Source organism: Chiloscyllium punctatum, chromosome 12, assembly GCF_047496795.1.
Source record: "Chiloscyllium punctatum isolate Juve2018m chromosome 12, sChiPun1.3, whole genome shotgun sequence".
In the NCBI taxonomy this organism is placed as follows: Eukaryota; Metazoa; Chordata; class Chondrichthyes; order Orectolobiformes; family Hemiscylliidae; genus Chiloscyllium; species Chiloscyllium punctatum.
In genome coordinates this window covers 71,733,238-71,752,006 of record NC_092750.1, presented here as the reverse complement: position 1 = coordinate 71,752,006, position 18,769 = coordinate 71,733,238, and the positions used below count along the sequence as shown (strand labels likewise).

Below are 18,769 nucleotides of genomic sequence, written 5' to 3'. Positions count from 1 at the left end.
ACCTCTGTAATATCCTTTGCTTCAGTGAGCAGTTTATCCTGCTTGTTCCTTATGGGTCCCTCTCTATTCTTAACTGATCTTTTACAATTAATCTATTTGAATAACATTTCACTATCTGTTATAGCGCAGCCTGCCATCCTTTCCTCATGCTTCCTTTTAGCCTTCCTTATTCAGCCTTATCATCTCTCCTGCTTGAGATACTGCATCTGCTGATCAATCCTCCTACATTCAAGTTTAAATCATTTATGTAAACCATAAACAACAAGTGCCCCATGCTGACCCCTGTCTATCAGACACAGACTTCCAGTTAGAAAATATCCCTCGACCATCACCCTCTCCTTCCTGCCACTCAGCCAACTGTGGACTCAATTTGCCAAATTTCCTTGGGTCCCATAGGCTCTTACCTTTTAGATTTCCATGATGGAATTAGAGTCATAGAGATGTACAGCATGGAAACAGACCCTTCAGTCTAACTCGTCAATACTGACTACATATCCTGAATTAATTTAGTCCCATTTGTCAGCACTTGGCCCATATCCCTCCAAACCCTTCCTATTCATGTACCCATCCAGATGCCTTTTAAATGTTGTAATTGTACCAACCTCCACCACTTCATCTGGACGTTCATTCCACACACGCACTACCCTCTGTGTGAAAAAGTTGATCCTTAGGTCCCTTTCAAATCTTTCCTCTCTCACTCTAAAACCACACCCTCTAGTTCTGCACTCCCCCCACCCCAGACAAATGCCCCTCATGATTTTATAAACCTTTATAAGGTCACTCCTCTGCCTCCGATGCTCCAGGGAAAACAGCCACAGCCTATTCAGCCTCTCCTCAGAGCTCAAACCTTCCAACATTGGATAATATCTTTGTAAATTTTTTTCTGAACCTTTCAAGTTTCACAACATCCTTCCGATAGAAGGGAGACCAGAACTGACTTGATCAAAAACCTTGCTGAAATCCAAGTAGACTCAAAAACATTGCCGTCATCTATTCATATACGGTGGGGAATACACCACCACTTCTGCAAGTTGCTCATTGTTGTGACATTTATTTGGATTCCACAAGTTCACCCATTCATAAATCAGACACAAAAGCCACTTTTATTCCCCTCCCGTGGTCACAAAAACCAACCATACTTCCTAATCACAGACCCCACTGGTCACTGTCAATTAATTCATCAGCAGCCCACCGAAAAGGACATTTGCGGACAAAAATTTAGAATGTGTAAGGTGGCAAAGAATATTATTCATGCACTTCAAAGAATACATCAGAAGCACAACTATACAGCCAGAAGTGTATAAGCTTTCCTCCTTTCCTATTGCTTCCACATAGTGTTGCTTTTGCAACAGGCTGCTCAGATCCCTGCTCTGGCTGTGAAATGTTTCTGGTGGATCCTCTGGGATTTAGGGTCTGTGAGAACCTTGGCACCAATACAAGAGCAAACTGGTGTTGAGGCAGCACTGCCTGCAAGTTCCCCTCCAGGCTACTCACCAGCATGACTTGGAAACATAATCGCCGTTTGTTCAGTGTCACTGGGACAAAATCCCGGAACATTCTCTAGTGCCACTGTGGGTTGACGGACACCAAATGGACTGCAGCAGCTCACCACCAATGGATGGCCACGGATGGGTAATAAATGCTGGTCTGGCCATGTCCCATGAACAAATAATGTTGTATAAATTGGATGGGTGGGGGATGCACTGACCAGTGTGGGGAGAAGGTAAGGGACGGGAAGTGAGCCTAGACCTCATTTCTATGTTTCCTTTCACCATGAGGTCTCCTCCCATGGCCCACCCACTGATTAAATAAAATCGTGATGGAGGGTCAGGTGATGTGTTCTTCCTGGATGACGTGAGAGCTGGTGGACCCCACTGTGATTCCGAGTGACCACGTCTACAGCAAATGTTGTTTGCTCAAGGAATTCTGGCTCAGAGTCGATGAGCTGGAGTCGGAGATTCAAATATTGTAACACATCGGGGAGCGGGAGAGTTAACTGGACACTGTGTTTCAGCCACTGGTCAGGGAGAGGAGAGTGTGGCTGTGAGCGAGGGAGGTTGAGGGATCCAGGAGGTACAGTTGCAGGAGCCTCAGCTCCTTGTCCTTGTCCAACAGGTTCGAGAGTCTTTGCTCCCTGTGTGGACAGGAATGGAGACTGCGGGGGGGGGGGGGGGTGAGCTGACTGACCACAGCACTGTGGAAGCCATTCAAAGGAAGGGCGGGGCAGGGGAGAGAGAGAAGAGAAATGTTGTCGTAATTGGGGATAGTATAGTTAGGGGCATAGACACTGTTTTGTGACCAGGATTGAGAATCCTGAAGGTTGTGTTGCCTACCTGGAGCTCAGGTCCGGCTGCATTTGGGCTGCAGAGGAACGTGGAGTAGGAGGGTAAAGATCCAGTCGGTATGGTCCACGTAAGTACTAACAACATAGATAAGACTAGGGCTGAGGTTTTGCTAAAGGAGTATGAACAGATAGGAGCTAAATTAGACAGCAGAACCAAAAAGGTAATAATCTCTGGATGACTACCTGAGCTCTGAGCTAATTGGCACAGGGTCAGTAAGATTAAGCAGGTAAATGCACGGCGTAAAATTAGTGTGGGAGAAACGGGTTTGAATTCATGGGACATTGGGACCAGTACTGGGGAAAAAGGGGCCTGTTCCGATGAGGTGGTCTTCATCTGAAACGTGCTGGGACCGGAGTCCTAGTGAATTGCATACCCAGGGCTGTGTAGCAAAGAGAAGAAAAAGAACATCTATCTAAAGTCTTTGCCAAGAATAGATATCCCGCCAACTTCATCTACAGATGCCTAGCAGACAAACAACGCGACAAGGATATGCCACAACCTAACACGCTAGTCACACTACCCGAGATAAAAAATGTCTCAGAACTAACAGCAAGACTTCTCCGACCACTCGGATTCATGACAGCCTCTAAACAGACAGCTCTGCTCAGAAAACAACTCACTAGAACAAAAGACCCAATAATTGCAGGAGCAGTAATTACTGCTTTATGTGCTGTTGCCTGGTTTTGGAACTTGGGAGAAAAAAAAAGTCAAAACAACAGCACTGACAGACAATAGGCAGCACATGGTCAGTGAAGGACAGAGAGAGAGAAAAAGAAACCCACACTGCTAACAGACACAGTAGTGCATCTGCGCAGTTACTGCCTTTGCTGTTTGAATTCATGTGTTGCTGGACATCGGAGTGTGTCAAGGACAAGTTAATAAAGAGCGGAATTCACAACTGATCTTGGAGGAACCTGTTTGGGAAAGGTCACATCACAGAAACAGGTAAGTGTACAATTTTAAGTGTAGCCTTGCTGGAATTCTACAATAGTGAGTAGAGTGGGTTATTTCTTGATTATATGTTTTATTGAGATCTGTCTCTTGATTATACTTTAAAAATATAAACCCTAAGTATCAGGTTAGCCTGTGGCAGTGTTTTGTACAGCAATAAAACAGTGCTACTTTCTGGGTCTGTAGATTGGAAGGAGCAAAATGGCCTTTAGTAGTGATATGCACTTCTTGTCGGATGTGGGAGTTTTGAGAGAGTTTATGTGTTACTGAGGATTATGTGCGCAATAAATGTCATTGGTTGCGAATCCTATCATATCGAATGGATCAGTTGGAGGGACAGTTAGAGGCAATGAGGAATTTACAAGAGGAACAGGATGTGATGGATGGCAATTATAGGAAGGGAGATAAGCCGCAGATACAGTCACATAGATGGGCTAACTCCAGGAAAGGCAAGGGAAGTAGGCAGGTAGTATAACAACCTTCTGTGGCTATCCCCATTTCAAACAAGTATGCTGTTTTGGAAAATGTAGAGATTGATGGATTCTCAGAGGCATGTAGCACGAACAGCCAAGTTTCTAGTATCAAGACAGGCTCTAATGTAATGAGGGATACATCAGGTTCCAAGCAATGGATTGTGTGAGGGGACTCTCGAGTCAGATGGACAGACGTTTCTGCATCCAGCAGCGAAAAATCAGAAAGGTGTGTTGCCTCTGTGGTACCAGGATCAAGGCTATCTCAGAGAGGGTGCAGAATGTTCTCAGAGGGGAGAGGGACCACCAGGATGTCATTGAACATTGGAACGAACGACATAGGAAGGGAAGAGAATGAGATTCTGAATTGAATTGAATTTATTGTCACATGAAGGAGAAATATAGAAAGTTAGACAGGAATTTAAAAAGGAGGTCCTTGAGGGTAGTAATATCTGGATTATACCCGTGCTATGTGATATTGATGGTGGGAATAGGAGGATGGGGCAAACGAATGTGTGGCTGAGGAGCTGGTGCAGGGGAGAAGGATTCACATTTTTGGATCATTGGAATCTCTTCTGGGGCAGATGTGACCTGTACAAGAAGGATGAATTGCACCGGAGTTGGAAGGGGACTGGCAGGGAGATTTGCTAAAGCTGCTTGGGGGAGGGGGGGGGGGGGTTAGTAAGGTGGGGGGTTGGGGTGGGAGTGGTGCCCATGGAAATAGTGAGGAAAGAGATCAATCTGAAACTGATACAGTTGAGAAAAGATGTGAGTCAAACAGTTAGGGCAGGCAGGAGCAAAAAAATAAAAGTAGGACTGAAAATTAAACTGCATTTATTTCAATAGAAAACAGATGAACTCAGGGTATGGTTAGGAACATAGGACTTGGATATCATAGCAATTATAGAAATTTGGCTCAAGAATGGACAGGGCTGGCAGCTTAATGTTCCAGGGTACAAAGGGAGGCAAGAGAGGAGGGGGAATGGCATTTTTGGTAAGGATAGCACTACAGCTGTACTTAGGGAGGATATTCCTGAGAAATAAGAAAGGGATGATCACCTTATTGGGATTGTATTACAGATCCATAATAGTCAACATAAAATGGAGAAACAAATTTATAAAAGGAGATTTCAGTTACCTGTAAGAATAATAGGGTGTGGATTAGTGGTGCTGGAAAAGCACAGCAGTTCAGGCAGCATCCAAGGAGCTTCGAAATAGACGTTTCGGGCAAAAGCCCTTCATCAGGATGAAGGGCTTTTGCCCGAAACGTCGATTGCGAAGCTCCTTGGATGCTGCCTGAACTGCTGTGCTCTTCCAGCACCACTAATCCAAAATCTGGTTTCCAGCATCTGCAGTCATTGTTTTTACCAGAATAATAGGGTGGTCATGGTAGGGGATTTTAACTATCCAGACATAGACTGGAACTGCCACGGTGTTAACGGTTTCGATGGAGAGGAATTTATTAAGAGTGTACAAGGAAATTTTCTGTTTCAGTATATGGATGTACCTACTAGAGAAGATGCAAAGCTTGACCTACTCTTGGGAAATAAGGCAGGGCAGGTGACTGAGGTGTCAGTGAGGGAGCACTTTGGGGCCAGCGACCATATGGTGTTTGTCTTAAAATAGTGATGGAAAAGGATAGACCAAATCTAAAAGTTGAAGATCTAAATTGGAGGAAGGATAAATTTTGATGGTATTAGGTAAGAACTTCCAAATGCTCTTTCCTCACACCTGGGGGCAGATGCTTGCAGGTAAAGGGACGGATGGAAAATGGGAAGCCTTCAGAAATGAAATAACAAGAGGCCAGAGAGACAGTATATTTCTGTTAGGGTGAAAGGAAAGGCTGAAAGATGTTAGGAATGCTGGATGGCTAGAGAAATTGAGGGTTTGGTGAAGAAAAAGGAGGCATATGTCAGGTATAGTCAGGATAGATTGAGTGAATCCTTAGAAGAGTATAAAGGCAGTAGGAGTGTACTTAAGAGGGAAATCAGGAAGGCAAAAAGGGGACACTGGCAAATAGGGCTAAAGAGAATCCAAAGCATTTTTACAAATACATTAGGGACAAAAGGGTAACTAGGGAGAGAATATGGCCCCTCAAAAATCAGCAAGATGGCCTTTGAGTGGAGGCACAGGAGATGGAAGAGATATTAAACGAGTATTTTGCATCAGCGTTTACTGTGGAGGAGGACATAGAAGATATAGAATGTCAGGAAATAGATGATGACATCTTGAAAAATGTCCATATTACAGAGGAGGAAGTGCTGGATGTCTTGAAATGCAAAAACGTGGATAAATCCCCAGGACTTCATCAGGTGTGCCCGAGAACTCTGTGGGAAGCTAGGGAAATGATTGCTGGGTCCCTTGCTGAGATATTTGTATCATTGATAATCACAGGTGAGGTGCTGGAAGACTGGAGGTTGGCTAACGTGTTACCACTATTTAAGAAGGGTGGTAAGGACAAGCCAGGGAACTATAGACCGGTGAGCCTGACCTCAGTGGTGGGCAAGTTATTGGAGAGAATCCTGAGGGACAGGATGTACATGTATTTGGAAAGGCAAGGACTGATTAGGGATAGTCAACATGGCTTTGCGCATGGAAAATCATGTCTCATGAACCTGACAGAGTTTTCTGAATAAGTATCAAAGAGGACTGATGAGGACAGAGCGGTGGTCATGGTCTGTATGGACTTCAGTAAGGTGTTCGACAAGGTTCCCCATGGGAGACTGGTTAGCAAGGTTAGATCTCACGGAATATAGAGAGAACTAGCCATTTGGATACAGAACTGGCTCAAAAAGGTAGAAGACAGAGGGTCTTTCTGTCAGCAGACAAAAATATTTAAAATCTGAAGAAAGTCAGTTTATCTTCCTTCACCGGTCACTGTAAACTGCAGTGTTTAGCCAGTAACTAAGACTTCGCAATTTGTGAACTAACTTTTCGGTGTGTCCTGCAAGAAAGCAAAAACTGAAGAGAAAGATCAACAGATCCTGACAAGCAAAAGGATCACGTCAACCGTTTTCCCTTCCACTCAAATGTTTTTTATTTGTCTGGGTTTATGTGTAGAGGGAGTTTTATAAGGTAGCTAGAGTTTAACCAGTGGAGTTATGTTGACAGTTCATAGTTGCCTACTGGTAGAAACCTTTTTGTAATAAGTAGCAATTCTTGTTAAAACCTAACCTGTGCTTTCTATTAATCTGGGTCTAAACAACACGTAAACTGGGGAATTTTACAAATTCTGATAAAATGCTCAGTCTGAATACATAAGCTGGAGGCCAGGCCAGAACATTTCTTAGAAAATTCACAAACCTCCACCTCGTTAAACAATAACCTGATCAAAGGTTATGTACCCACATTGAACTTTGCACTACTTTTATAACTTTGACTGATTACCTATTTTATCCATTTCAAAACACCTTAATCCATCTCCCCAATCAGAAGGGTCAGTGACTTGGATATTATTTTAGACATTAATAATGGATTTCAATTGCTGACTTGTAAGTTATTTAATATGGCACCATAATATCAGATATCTCAAAACAGCAGTAAGGGCACATATGACTAGGCATTAACCATCACACTGTAAGAGTTTATTAATGTTGACAAATAGAAAGCGTGTGTTAATTGTCTTTCAGTACATATCAATAGAGATACTAATGGAGAGGTGGTATGGTGGGTGCTACACACTGCAATCACGTGCAATAACTGGTTGAGAGACTCAGGCATTGTTCCCTCTAAACTGCACAGCCACAGGTGCTGAAAAGGCACAAATGGAGGAGCTTGGAAGTCTGCGCAGCACAGAAAACAATTAGAAGGAATGCTGTTCCCAAACCACTTGTAATTTCTGTGGCCTCGAGGACCCTTTGCTCAATATGCACAGTTTTTGGAGGTGTGTCCTTTCAGGATTTATTTGCATTTCAATCCCAATCTCCTGAACATAACTATCCAGCATGGAGGCCAATAAGCAGAACTGGGCACAGGATCACCTCATAGCTGTCTTTCTGGGACTAGCCAAGGTGACCATTAAATAAATCCATGCTGTAGACCATGGAGGAGATTGTTATACCTCGATTCCTGCTTTCTTCTGTGGTTACAACTGTGTCTCTTTAGAGAGGGGAGCATCGATTCCAGATCAATAAACTATGTCTTAGCTTCTACCTTAGCATGCCTTAGTTGGGGGTTCATAGGAGCGTAGCCTGTTCTAAACCAGATGGGTTTTCACTGGAAATAGATTTTAATTTCTCACAATCAATTTTCAGCAAGTAATATTTGGATAGTATTACACAGATCATCATTGCTTCTTAAATTTTGCCCATGAAAACAGTTTGAAAAATGTTTTTCACAGAATTTCTACAGTGTGGAAACAGGCCATTTGGCCCAACAAGTCCACACCGACTCGCTGAAGAGGATCCCACCCAGACCCATTCCCCAACCTTATTATTTGACACTTCCCCCTGTCTAACACGTCTAGTTCATACATCCCTGAAGACTCATTTCAAAATTATGTTTAACATGGACAATTCACCAAACCTGCACATCTTTGGACTGTGGGATGAAGCCAGAGCACACAGAGGAAACCCAAACAGACACTTAGAGAACGTGCAAACTCCACACACAATCCCGAGGCTGGAATCTGACCTGGGTCCCTGGCGTTGAGGCAGCAGTGCTAACCACTGTGCCACTCTGCTACCCTCCCCATCGCCCTCCCAAAATTTAATAAAAAAGGTTTCTGTTCAAAATACTAATCACACCTTTATCAAACTAGTCTTGGTCCTTTGGAGTGCAATCCTTTTCTGAAACTTTTGCCACTTGTTCTTTCCCGCCCTAATCCACAAGTCAATTTCTGATGTGAACCTAGTTCTTACAAATATGGGCAGTGGATGGGATGCAAGTTTCTGTCAGTTGTTAGGGGTCATGAATTGGAGAGTCAACTCCCCTTCACAAAATCAGAGTACAAAACTGACCCTAGTTTGGCAGAGTGTAAAAGATGGTGTAAAACATTCAGTTCTACATGGGATTACGAGATTGCGCGTATCCTCCAAACTCCACCAGTTATACAGAGCTCAGTTAGAACATCCAGTAGAAATTTTTTTTAATTAAAACTAAAACAAGTAAAAAAATTTTAATCTCAGCTTCATTAATCACCACTGTTAACAGGAAAGGGAACCACCTAAGATGATTCACATCAGGTAGTGACCAATGCTTCCTCTAAGATTGCAACAACTGGGAAGCTCTGCACCCTTCAACTGGTGTGGAGATACATGGCTTCTCCTTCCATGCTGCTACACATGAATCTCAGAGATTTACACAGCAATAAGAAAAATTACATGAAACATTGTTAGTGAGCCCAGTCCAGATATGTCCCAAGCTAGGGGTAGTTTTCTTTTACTTATTTCAAAATTAAACTTAGCTGAACAAGTCCTCAACCCAGAAACTTCCATCCAATAAAAACCTCTTTAACCTTCAAGGAGCAAGTTCACATCTTAACTTCAGTGTTCAAACAAGACCGTCGAAATAATGAGACAGGAGTTCAAGCATCTTATTGCCTTTCTACTGCTAAATGTTACGAAAGGCAATGCGCTTGGCTAAATTCTCTGAGCCAAATTTCTGGATTAACCTCTCCTGCACTTGTGCATCGACATTCTCCAGGTCAATGTCATCTTGATGGGTCCAGATAGGATAACCATCTGGCCGGTGACCAGTCTCCATATAGTGCATGGCTGCTGTCAACTCTCCATTGTTCTTCAGTAACAACTGTGTGGCTCCACGGACGTCCAGGTGATGGGTTTGTATCAACATGTTGACAGCTTGAATTGCACATTCTATTTCATCCTGAGAGGCTGTAGGCAAAGAGGACACCTCGTCTACTGGTGTCGGAGAGTCTATTCCTGGATGCTTATTGTCCATGATGAACTCTGCCAAAGTTCCTTTCCGTTTAGGATGATGCTCAACAGGGCTGACCTGTGGAAGTTTGTCACTCTCAATCTCCTGTTTTTGAGGGACCTTCTCCATTTCACCACCAATTTCTACCAGCATTTCTGGAGTGTCATCGTCAACCTAGAATGAGGATCAAAACCATTTCAAAACATTGGTTTGAAGTTAGCAACCTGATATGGTTTAAACAGCTCATTCATAGAAGATACCAGAATATTCAGCTCATTTTAAGATACTCCTGAATGAGCAAATAGTTTGCTTGATTCCTCATCATCTATTAAGAAACAATATGTGGTGTCAGACTGATTATTCAGCTAATGGGTACAGTTATAACATTACTTGAAGCCTTTTTCTCCTTGTGAAGAAGCAGCGCACATGATCAGCATTACATTACCATCACTGCACTACGGCTATAGTATTTGCTATCTCACAGTTGAGTCATTAAGTTTACAGCAAATGCCAACCACTTAACAAGATTTTCAATATCATGAGATCATCATCACCATTGATTATCCCAAGATAGACACCACCCGCATGTAAAAAGATGTTTGTGTCCCTTTATGGGTGAAAATTCTATAAACTTGAGAGGGATATGGGCTAAGTGCTGGCAAATGGGATTAGATTAGGTTCAGATATCTGGTTGGCATGGACGAGTTGAACCGAAGGGTCCGTTTCCGTGCTGTACATCTCTATGACTCTAACATTGTGACTGTTCAAGCTACACAGTGTTGAATGGCTCAAGATGACTCCACACCACCTTAAGATAACTAAAACCAGCTAATACCTAGACCTGCCAATATTGGCCTGTGTGTCTTCAACTGGGTCAAGTTTAAATAATTTGCGAAGCCTTTTCACTGCAGCATCAATCATAGATTGCAAGATACAATGACTACACCTTGGATAACAATCAATCAATAAGTCTCAGGTGATCACAGTAAAAGCAAAAGTTGAGGGTCTAGCTACTCAAAAGTTTCATCCAGTTGTCATATTGGTCATATAATTCTCCGTAATCAAATGAGAACATGGCATGGTCAATAATATTCCTTGCTTTAACATCAGCAAAAATAGATTAGCTGGTACTCCACTCACTATTATTTGTGGAATCTTTCTTTGTATAAATATGACAAGTTCATCGGGGATGAAAGTGGATACAGATTGAAAGGTCTTAATTATTTTATTCCAGCACGAGCGAACACTTCAAAGACATTCAATGTATTTTACCCACATTTTCCCTTACCTTATCAATGACCTTAACAGCAGGTTAAAACTTGTACCTCTTTTAAACAAACACAAAGACTGAGCTTTCACAGCCTTCTGGGGTACTGAACTCCAAAGATTCATCACAGTCTGAGTAGAAATCAAAATTTTCCTCTTCTTGGTCCTAAATGACATCCACTTATTTGTAAGTTATGCCCCCTAGTTCTAGACTTTCCAGCCAAGGGAAACAGATCACTACATGTACAATACCTATCCCTTTAGATATTTCATAGGTTTCAATGAAATCATTTCGCATTCTTTGAAACTCTAGAGAATACAGGCCCAGTCTGCCCAATCTCTCTTTAGAGGACAGTCCCACATCCTGGGAACAAGACATTTATTGCACTCTCGCTGAATCATGTAATTATGGCATTTCTGAATGATTTGCATTGAAAGAGAGTAGAAATACTCCTTTTCACCTTTTACTTTCTATTGCTGTCAAAGCTGTGGACTAATGCATTTGTATCAAATCACTAAAGTGACCTCAGCATTCTATGCAGTCAGTGAACATTTGGATGATAGCTTTACTAATAACAGCACATGATCCTGCTGAGTTATGGATATAGTGAAACAAAAAGGATCTTGGCAGATCTTTAGGAATTTATTTCCAAAGGTGACCTTATTTTAACCTAACATTTCTCTCTCCAGAGCCATCAGGTCTCCTTCTTGCCCTTGATTAAGGTTTATAAAATTATGAAAGGCACAGACAGGATTGACTGTCAGAATTATCTTCCCAGTGTTGAAATGTCTAATACTAGAGGGCATGCATTTAAGGTAACAGGGGGAGAAAAGTTCAAAGGAGATGTGAGGGGCAAGTTTTTAAAACACAGGGTGGAAGGTCCCTGGTATATGCTGCTGGAATTGTGGTGAAGGCAGATATGATAGGGGCTTTTATATAAGCACATGGATAAGCAAGGAATGGAGACATGGACCATAAACAGGCAGAAGGGATTAGTTTAATTTGGCATCACGTCCAGCACAAGATCGTGGGCCAAACCCTCTATTCCTGCACCGTGCTATTCTATGTTCTTTTAAACGCTGGTCTCGCCAGCAGTATTCATGGGCAAACAAAAAAAGAAAATTCATAGTAACAACCATGACCCAGCCACAACAAAAACAACAAAGTAACATAGTAACAAGCACACAATTTTTAAACTTTATGCATTACGAAGATCTACTTTGGAAGTAATTTGTAAAAATATTATTTTATGCACTCATACAAGCTGTCCATATTCCATGACAAAAGCCATCCTGCATCTCATGGCTCTCCACCTTCGACAAAACAGAAACAATGTCTGGGGCTGGCCAGTAGTTTAACTGGCACTGAGATTCTGCTTAATATTACTGTTTGATGCACTTGGCAGATTCTCGAGAGTAGACCAAGGTGGATTCTGTTCTGCTTTAGGCACAGGAAATACCTCGACTATTTTCCTCACCTACCAAGTAGCTGAATAGCAAGTCAGCTGAGGGTGAGAGGGAGGCTTCACTGGAGATGTGTAGTTTTTCTACCCTCAGCCCCTCCGCCGCCACCACCATCTACTCAGACTGGATACCAAATCTGCAGAGGAGAAGCATTGCAATAATTAAGGAGATTACCATCTGCTTCTCTTCTTGACTCAATAAGTTAGCGCTGCTTTGGGAATGAGAAAAGAAAATATGGCTAGGCTGCCATATTGTCAGGAATTTCAAGCAGATTGCAAAACATATATAAAACCTAATTAGGAAAAATAATCCAGAATGACCATAAACAAAACCAAAATGCTAAGCAACTCAGTAGGTCTGGCAGCATCAGAGTAAAAAAAACAGTTAATGTTCAAAATCAGTCAAGGGTCACGGAATTCAAAACATGAACTCTGTTTTTCTCTAACCAGACCAAACCTGCTGAGTTTTTCCAGCACTTTGTTTATATTTCAGATTTCCAGCATCCACAGTTTTCTTAAAAGCAGAATTACCAGACTGCCTACCTCAAATTCACGGATAGCAACATGAAATATGTTGCAGCATTCCTCATCTGAATTTGCATCAGGTCGTCGTTCAGCTGACGTGGTTGCTTGTTCGATAGACTTCAATTCAATCTGCTGGTGATTTTCAGGATTCCTTTTACCTGTCAGGTAATGAAAGACTTCTGGTCATTTTGAAAAGCAGCAGTTGAATAAACCAATTCAGACTGACAATCAGAAAAATCACCCTACATTTTATAAAATGACTTCCACTTTCTGCTTCCAGATTTCAGACTGAATGTGAAGTGATTGTAAGTAAATGAGAAAGGACTCACTTGCATAGAGGTCACTAAACTGCACAATACTCCATTAATTCTTCAAAATACAAAGACTACAAAGATTTATTTCCCTAGAAAGGAAATTTGAGCATCAGATGGATTTTCATGACAATCACTGATAGTTTCATGGTCACCATAACAGAAACTAGCTTTGCATTCTGATTTATTAATCAAGTTTATATTGTTAGTTGCCACTGTGGGATTTGAATCCATATATCCAGAGTATCAACTGATTAGTTGATTACAAGAGACCACTCTCTCTGCCCAACTTTCAAACACTTGTTATGCAAGATTTGTAGCTCAGATTGAGGTTTAGGGTGTAGGTTTGCTCGCTGAGCTGTAGGTTTGATATCCAGACGTTTCATTACCTGGCTAGGTATCATCATCAGTGGCGACCTCCAAGTGAAGCGAAGCTGTTGTCTCCTGCTTTCTATTTATGTTTGTCCTGGATGGGGTTCCTGGGGTTTGTGGTGATGTCATTTCCTGTTCATTTTCTGAGGGGTTGATGGATGGTATCTAGATCTATGTGTTTGTTTATGGCGTTGTGGTTGGAGTGCCAGGCCTCTAGGAATTCTCTGGCATGTCTTTGCTTAGCCTGTCCCAGGATAGATGTGTTGTCCCAGTCAAAATGGTGGTTTTTTTTCATCCGTGTGTAGGGCTACGAGGGAGAGGAGGTTGCGTCTTTTTGTGGCTAGCTGGTGTTAGTGTATCCTGGTGGCTAACTTTCTTCGTGTTTGTCCTACGTAGTATTAGTGGCAGTCCTTGCATGGAATTTTGTAGATGACGTTGGTTTTGTCCATAGGTTGCACTGGGTCTTTTAAGTTTGTTAGTTTTTGTTTGAGAGAGTGTTGGTGGGTTTGTGTGCTACTAGGATTCCGAGGGGCCTTAGTAGTCATTTCTGAAACTTCTTTGATGTATGATAAAGGTGGTTAGGGTTTCTGGCTGTGTTTGGTCTGCTTGTCGTGGTTTGTTCTTGAGGAATCTGCGGACTGTATGTTTTGAGTATCCGTTCTTCTTAAATACGTTGTATTTAAAACAGGTTCTCCTCTGTTTTCTGAAGTTCGTTTGTGCTGCAGTGTATGGTCGCTCTTTGGAATGGAGTTCTGATACAGCTTCGTTTCTGTGTGTTGGGATGGTTGCTGGTGTAGTTAAGTATTTGGTCAGTGTTTGTCGGTTTTCTGTATACGCAGGTTTGTAGTTCTCCGTCGTCCTTTCTTTCGACTGTGACATCCAGGAATGAGAGTTTGTTGTCAGTTTCTTCCTCTTTGGTGAACCTTATGCCTGTGAGGGTGTTGTTGATGATGTTAAATATCTCTTCTATCTTGTTTCATTTTGTGATGACAAAGGTGTCATCTACATAGCAGACCCAGATTTTTGGTTTGATGGTTGGTAGGGCTGTTTGTTCTAGTCTTTGCATTACCGCTTCTGCTATGAATCCTGATAGCGGAGATCCCATGGGGTGTGCCGTTGGTTTGATTGTAGACTATGTTGTTAAAGGTGAAGTGGGTGGTGAGGCACAGGTCCACTAGCTTCATGATGTTTTCGTTGGTAATGTGATTGATGATGGTTGGGGGGTGTGTGTGATGGTCTCTTCGAAAAGTGTGACAAGTGTTTCCTTTACCAGGTCGATGTTGATGGAGGCGAACAGTGCTGGTACGTCGAATTAGATCATTGCTTCGTCTTCCTCTATTTTGGTATTTTGAAGATTTTTACGAATTCCTGGGTGGAGTCCTGTGACTCTTCTACTAGGTATTTCAGTCTTGCGTGTAGTTCTTTGGCCAGTCTGTAAGTTGGTGTTCCGGGTAGTAAGACTATAGGTCTGAAGGTGGCTCCTGGTTTATGGATTTTTGGTGGTCCGTAGAATCGTGGGGTGTTGGTCCCGTCGGGTTTCATTTTCTGGAATTCCGTGTTGTTTAATTGTCCGGAATTGTGTAATTTTCTTAGGAGATATGTAATTTTGTTTCCTAGTTGTGGGGTCGGGTCTAGCGCCACCTGCGAGTAGTGCAGGTGTCTGCGAGTAGTGCATTGGCTTCCTCTATGTAGTCCCTTCTGTTCAGGATGACTGTGAGCCGACCTTTGTCTGCAGGTAATAACGATGTTTTTGTCTTTTTTGAGGTTTTCTAGGGCTTTCTTTTCTTGTGTGTTCAGTTTGTTTCCTTCCCTCTTTCGGCTCAGAGTAGGTGCAACTGTCTGTCTGATCGTCTGTTGTGTTTTTTCCGTGAGATTGTTGTCCTTCAATGTGGTTTCTAATGCTGCTAGGAAATCCTTCTTGTCAGCGTCTCGGTAATTGAAATTTAATCCTTTTACTAGTACCGCTTTTTCTGTGTCTGATAGGGTCCAGTCTGATAAGTTCTTTCTATCAATCCCTCAGAAAATGAGCAGGAAATGACATCATCACAAACCCCAGGAACCCCATCCAGGAGAAAGATATAAATAGAAAGCAGGAGACAACAGCTTCGCTTCACTTGGAGGTCGCCACTGATGATGTTACCTAGCCAGGTAATGAAACGTCTGGATATCAAACCTACAGCTCAGCGAGCAAACCTACACCCTATACTTGTTATGGTTAGAGGTAGGAGGCAGGAACAGAAGGAAGGAATGCAAACTATATTCCGTTCCCCAAGAACACTTTATTTACATATTACTAGTGGCAGAGCAACTCAGGAACAGAGACTGCAGCAAAATCTACCTGCACATCTGGTCATGGTTGATGTCATTGAAGGGGGTCCCTAAACATCTTTTCAAGTACAGATGGGTAGCAAATGCTGGCCTTACCAGTGATGCTCATTTCTCATGACAGAATTAAAAATTAAAGGCAGGTTTACCATAGCATTGGACAAAAGAATACAAAATGAGACAGATGAAACTAGAGTGAAATTTCAGGATCTTGAATCTCAAAGCAACAATGGACAAACCCCCTCCTCCTTCTTAGGCAAAAGTAAGGACTGCAGATGCTGGAAATCAGAGTCTAGATGAGTGTGGTGCTGGAAAAGCACAGCAGATCAGGCAGCATCTGAGGTTCAGGAAAATCGATGTTTCAGGAAAGAACCACCCTCTTTCTTACCCCAATAGGTTTTCTTCTCCTCCCCCACTGTGGCTCAGAGGACTGTTGCAGATTCAAGCCCAAAATTAAGCCATAGTCTTATTAGCAGGTTGAAGGGTTACAGAGAGCAGGCAAGAAAATGCAGCTGAGGCTGAGATGAGGTCATGATTATATCAACCTTGACAGGATGAGTTGTCTACTCCTGCTCCTTTATGTTCTCATGAATAGTGGAGGAAATACTTGGGTGGGTGGGTGGGTGGGTGGGGGTACGGATCTGAAAACATGCAAAGGAGGTGCCCCAACTACCAATCATATCACTGAGATAAACGCAGAAAATGCTGAAGCATCTGTGAAGAGAGAAACAGTTAACATTCCAAGACTGATATAACTTTAGACTCGATCTCCACAGTCCAGAAAAGGCCATTCTGCCCATTGAGCCTGCACAACACTCAAAGTGCATCCCACTCAGATCCACTCCCCCCTCTCCTCACCCCGTAACTCGGCTTTTACCTGGCCTGAACTCCTGGAAGACCACAGGGCAATTCAGCATGGCCAATCCACCTAACATGCACATGTTTAGTCTTCTCCTTAACCAAGTTACCATTATGATATCACTGAACCTACCATCGAGTAATGAGATCGACAGGGCGCTGGACATCTTCAAAACAAAAGATCAACAGCTATGGTGACCGCGTAGGAAAATGATTTAAGGTACAAAATCCAATCATGAGGATGTGAGGTACCTAACTCAATCCAGCTCTCAAAGAGCTTCAGAAGGCGGAAGTGCGCATGCGGTAGGGGGCTGACGGGTTCGCACATGCGCACACGAGCGGACGGCCTAATAGCCCTAGCGCATGCTCAGTTCGGTGCATCCTAACGGTCGCCGGAGGGGCCTCACCTTCTCCCTTAGCGGCCCCGGGAGCGGTCCGAATGGTGACCGCCGGTCGCTTTCTCTTAGCGCTGTCGGGCTGTTCCCGGCCGCGGAGGCAGCCCAGGTAGCGGCTTTTCATGGACTGCCAGGAATGGGCGGTCACGTTGTTTCGCTCCATCTCCATCCAGAGCGTGGTGCCGGTGACGGAGCCGTCGCCATGAGAGCGCACGTACGACAAGATGGCGGCGTCCTCCTCCTCGGTGTACGTCAACCTGCCGCGGCCCAGTGATGTCACCACCTTCGGGGAGGCTCCGTACTCCTCCAGCGTCAGCTGCTTGTCCTGCTTCACGCAGTCCAGCACGTAGCGGGCGCTGACGTAGCCTCTCGGCGTCGGCCCCTCGGCCCCCACCTCGGTCAGGAGGATGGCGTCCGGCTCCCGGAGCCGGCACATCACCCCACCGCCGTGGATGATCAGCGGCGACAGCGAGGCCTTGGTGGGCCCCGGCGGCAGGTAGAATCGCCGCGGGACGCCACGGTCGTCGAGGAAGAGAGTCCGAGAGTGCGTCAGGGCCGCGGCGGCGGCGGCCTGTTCCCCGCTGCCAGCCATCAGGAACGGGTTCGGATACTGGCTCGCACGATTGGCCAATCATCGGGCACAGGATCGCCGTCTTATTGGACAAACGCCCCATAGTAACAGAAGAGTCAGTTACTGATTGGATTGTGTGAGGAGGCCACCTTTCCGTTGGCCCGTGCTTACACTCGGTGGCTGGAACGAGGCAATTCGGCCCGTCAGACCTGCTTTCCCCCCCCCCCATACAATCACGTGGCTGTCTCAAATTTACATTCTTGCTTATGTTCCATCCTCTTTCACTTTGTCAATCAAGAGTCTATCTCCTACAAACTTTAAAATGTCAAGAACCCAGTCTCCACTTATCTCTGGACGAAGAGAGTTCCATAGGTAGAAGACCCTCAGAAAACAAAAGTTAAATCTGTATCTTAAATGGGAGACCTCTTCTTAATGAATTGTGCACCCTAGTTCTGGTGTCTCCCTCAAGGAGATTTAGATTTATTGTCACATGTAGATAAAAAATGCAGTGAAAAGAGTTTTTACACAAAGTGTTGGCAGCCTCCAGCACCATGTTGAAATATACCATGCAAGATTTTACTGCAGTAGAGTTTATCTCTCTCCCTTCTTGTTCCTCCTCAGCTGCTCCTGCAGTGCTGCTTGACGTCAGTCAGAGTCTCTGAAATGGGCTCCATGGGTCTCTGTGATGGTTTGTGGGGTCTCTGTTAAAGGCCTCCGCTGCTGCCCAACCACATCCAAGCTGTAGTCATAGGTCTGGGGATGCATGGGTTCTGTACCTCTGGTTCCCCATCCAATGCTCCTCCAGACAACGGTATCAGACATCAGTGGTTGGAGTCCTTCCCCAGTTCCTTTTACTACTGCTGCTTCAGGTGCTCAGGCCTTAGCTGCAGTTCTGAAGTTTGAGTTCAGCCTGAGAGTCAAGGTTGGGGAAGAGGGCCAGGAGATCCCAAGCTAGGGTGGATCCTGCTGTTGCTGCGGCCGGAGGCAGCCTCGTTTACCCGTCACTCTCCAGGCCATCCTCTCAGCATTCAGCCTGTCAA

At 43.9% G+C, this 18,769-nt stretch overlaps 2 protein-coding genes across 3 annotated transcripts in view; both read right to left on the bottom strand.

The window, feature by feature from the left end:
• The window catches only part of LOC140483923 (putative protein-lysine deacylase ABHD14B), a 33,977-nt gene extending 16,085 nt beyond the window's left edge, over positions 1-17,892 (bottom strand). The window contains exons 1-2 of one of the 2 annotated variants that reach the window (XM_072582756.1): positions 17,171-17,892; positions 12,916-13,055 (exon numbers count right to left, since the gene is read on the bottom strand). In XM_072582756.1, coding sequence (XP_072438857.1) covers positions 12,916-13,055; positions 17,171-17,750 — 720 coding nt within the window. In that variant the 5' untranslated portion in view covers positions 17,751-17,892. Of the gene's footprint in view, positions 1-12,915; positions 13,056-17,170 lie in introns of those variants that run through there. The other variant, XM_072582759.1, reaches the window with a different exon arrangement.
• On the bottom strand, positions 7,329-12,497 carry LOC140483924 (telomeric repeat-binding factor 2-interacting protein 1-like). Its single transcript, XM_072582760.1, has 2 exons — positions 12,392-12,497; positions 7,329-9,817 (listed from the first exon to the last, which is right to left on the bottom strand). Exons 1-2 carry the CDS (start codon positions 12,485-12,487, stop codon positions 9,317-9,319), a joined length of 597 nt encoding a protein of 198 aa, XP_072438861.1. The 5' UTR covers positions 12,488-12,497; the 3' UTR covers positions 7,329-9,316.
• Positions 17,893-18,769: the final 877 nt, after the last annotated feature.